General features: G+C 42.7%; 1 protein-coding gene across 1 annotated transcript; it reads left to right on the top strand.

Moving 5' to 3' along the window:
• Positions 1-32: 32 nt before the first annotated feature.
• LOC105543890 lies at positions 33-3,211 on the top strand. The gene is given in 6 exon segments (XM_011986075.1): positions 33-54; positions 825-927; positions 1,174-1,434; positions 1,993-2,021; positions 2,306-2,342; positions 3,148-3,211. Coding segments are annotated over 6 exon segments (516 nt in total).
• Positions 3,212-3,756: the final 545 nt, after the last annotated feature.

Genomic DNA, 3,756 nt, shown 5'->3' with positions numbered 1-3,756 from the left:
ATGTCTTGCAAGTTGTAAAGAAGATGGTCACAATGTCGCTGGACTTCAATCTGGGTAGAAGACATGAGGGAACTCTGTCACTGAATCGCAGCAGAGTTCAAAGCCACTTGTAGACTATTTCATGTTACAGAAGGTGGCCTTTAGCTCCTAAGCAAAGGCCTCTGTTTCTCATTTCTTTCCTGTTCATCTTCTTGGTCATCCTTCTTCCTCAAGATAAAAGAGCCCAAGCAAAAGGCAGTTTCAATATTAATCTGACCAAAGTTTTGTGCAGTTTATTATCATCCAGGTAATCAGGTGCAACCCGATCTGCCTACCAGCCCCCCACCCCTGCTCTGTGTTTTCATTTAATAAATATTTTGGTCTACTTACTATGTGCTAAATTTTCTGGAGACCACAGAGTAAATGAGATAGAATCTTTATGTTAACAGCTAAGTTAGATTTAATATAACTGACAAAAATTAAAATTTCTGATTTCTTGTAAAAATATTTAGTATGTGTGAATGCATACTGAATGTAAAGTGGTTAACAAAAAATCACACTTGCACTCATGGAAGTCTTTTCATGAATTTGTCAGTTTCTTTTTTTCAATATTTCCCCACTTCTCTGGATAATGCATATCTGAACCTGGAAACTGATTCCCACTGCAGAAAGTGTTCTGAGCCACATCCTTTAGCTTCACTAGTGCAGGACCACCTGGGAGGATGGCCCAGCATCAGCTCAGCCCATGCTGTGATCAGCCACCTCCATGCACCCCACCAAGCAAGCTCCCTGGGTGATTCAGTCTCCACCACCAGGGCACCGACCTTTACTCTGTGTTCTCCTAGCTCCCTGTGGGGATGCTGTGCAAGACATCTCTATTGAGGATGCTGAATATGACATCTGTAATGAGGACACTGTACAAGACATCTCTAATGAGGATGCTGTAGAAGACATCTCCAATGAGGATGCTGTATACGAGATCGCTAATGAGGACACTGTATACGAGATCGCTAATGAGGACACTGTATACGACATCGCTAATGAGAATGCTGTATATGACATCGCTAACGAGGATGATGTATATGACATCGCTAATGAGGATGCTGTAGAAGATACTGCTAATGAGGACGCTGTATACGGCATCGCTAATGAGGACACTGTATAAGACATCTCTAATGAGGATGCTGTAGAAGTCATCTCTAATGAGAATGCTGTATACGACATCGCTAATGAGGATGCTGTATATGACATCGCTAACGAGGATGCTGTATATGACATCGCTAATGAGGATGCTGTAGAAGACATTGCTAATGAGGATGCTGTATACGACATCGCTAATGAGGACACTGTATAAGACATCTCTAATGAGGATGCTGTAGAAGACATCTCTAATGAGAACGCTGTATACGACATCGCTAATGAGGACGCTGTATACGACATCGCTAAAGAGGATGCTCTACAAGACATCTCTAAAAAAGAAGATGCTGCCATTGTAAGATACTTTTCTTTGTCTTGAACAGAAATGTTACTTTCCTGGCTTCTTCTGAGTCAGATGTAGACATGAACATCTGCCAATGTGCATTATCGATGTCATCTGCAATTTAATCAAAGGTAGACATGAACATCTGTCAATGTGCATTATTTATGACATCTGCAATTCCCTTGGTGTGGTGCTATTGATTGGCAGCCTGTCACCAACCCATGCCGGGCACACTGGGGCGTGGTAGATGGCAGCGTCCACGATCCACTGCAATGCAGAGGTGTTTCCCTCCACAGCAGTTTTCCCCCGTGGATTAAGGTTGTGAAACTGCCAATCTAAATATACTTTAAAGGTAAATTCTGTGGGAAAAGCTCTTTTCTTTTCCATAGATGTCCTCCATGTTAGTTTTGGGGGACTTCGACCTTTGACTCAATCACTATACCCCTTCTTATTTTCTCCAGTTGTTGAGAGAATATCAGATCTGTGTGACGTGCATGGCATCATTTTACCCTCCTAATGTTTTCTTTTCTATAATTGCAGGATCCATTTGTACTGGAGAATGGTACGTACCCTGAAATAACTCATTTCCTGAGGGAAAAATCCTGTCTCTAGGGTACAGAAACCTGATTCTGGGCTCCTTTTGGGAAGGAGGATTCCCAAATCATTGCTCTGATGAGAGCAAATGATTTTGCAAGTATAAAACAATGTCCAGAGAGGCTGTAGGGATATCTGTGAGCCCAGAGGAAACACCAGGGGATCCTGTGTGAAGCACCAGAGCTTCAGCTGGGGTCAGAGGAGTGGGTGGGCCTCTCTCTAATGACTTATCCTGATGTTTGTGTTTTAAAGATCTGTTTTTGGAGAGCATATCCGATGATGAGGATTTGTAGGTAGGTAACTACTTTCCATGTAAGATCCAATGGGAGAGAGTTCCCAGGGGCCTTCAGTGTATCCATCTGCTTGGGAGGTTGAGGGAGGGGACATGAAATCAAAAAGAAAAAGGAAATATGTGTCAAATTGGATTTGGTCTTTTCCAAGTTTGTTGCCATAATGTAAGAACTGTCTCCCTGGGCTGTGACGGTGCTGTGTGATTTAAAGGTGATCTTTCCCAAAACACCTGGCCTTTTCTGCCTCTGCCTCTGCCAAACATCACAGCCTTTGGGTTGGACTAGTCAGCACTGCTTGGGATTGTGCAGAAGGGGTCTGAGGTTGCATCAAGTGGCACCTGTGGCGAACAGAATCTGAGGACACAACTCCCTCACAGGCACTTACTTGAACCTGGAGACAAAGTTCTCCTGGTGTGTGCCCAGGGGTGCAGGAGAAATTGATGGTCGTCTTCTGAACTTTTAGGACTTTAAAAAGCAGTCATGTTTCCATCCTCGCTGTTGACTCCTGGCTTAAAAGGATCTCCCAGGGTGAGTGAGGAGGCGGGATCGGACCCTGGCAGTCTGATGGCAACACCTGTGTTCCTCTGCACTGGGCCATGGACGACATTACACAACTTGGTGAGAATCAGGAATTACACACCTTTGTGAGAATCCGCATCTGGAATTGAGATGGGCCTTGAGTCATATAATTAGGTTGGAAAAGGTGCATTTTACTACCCTATTGAAAGAAACCATATTTTTCTCACTCCAGCAGGATATATGGTTTTCAGTATCCACTTAACTGCTCATTGACTCTTATTGTAGATCAAGAGGTGGCAAGCAGCCCCTGCCCTCCCCCAGTTGTAGGCCCAAGGTAACCAGCAAGTGACTGCATATAATGGAAAAGTGGTACATTTGGAGGTGTCTGTATTAATGAGACCCACATGATATGGGTAAGAGCTATTAGGGTGAGAAAAAACCTGGGAGCACAATGAAATATTTGAATATCAAACAAAACATTATTGAAATCTCCACTGTACTTTAGTAGTTGAAGTCATTCTTGTGGTCATCACTGCCTTTCCCAAGCATAACAAGCTACTTAATATCACACGGACCCATGCCATGAGGAACGATGATCAGTTTGTAAAATGCCAATAAAGCCATTGCCTGTATAAGCCATGATATTTCATCCATATATTTCAATTTCCATGTGTAAATATAGTTCAAATGTCAGAATTTATTATTATCTAATAGAATATGCATGGTATATCAATAAGCGATAACCCTCATACTCTTTCTATTAATAATTATTTGCATGATGAAAAATGCAGTATCCCATTCTTGGATTTTTCTTAGTTTGCACACATTAGCATGACCACCCATGTCCACCTGACATGTACCAGCAGGAGGCCAGGAACAGAGGCTTTTCTTTTT

This window comes from Mandrillus leucophaeus, unplaced genomic scaffold (genome assembly GCF_000951045.1).
Source record: "Mandrillus leucophaeus isolate KB7577 unplaced genomic scaffold, Mleu.le_1.0 Scaffold291, whole genome shotgun sequence".
In the NCBI taxonomy this organism is placed as follows: Eukaryota; Metazoa; Chordata; class Mammalia; order Primates; family Cercopithecidae; genus Mandrillus; species Mandrillus leucophaeus.
The sequence above is the reverse complement of the archived record's forward strand: the minus strand, read 5'-3'. Positions and strand labels throughout refer to the sequence as shown.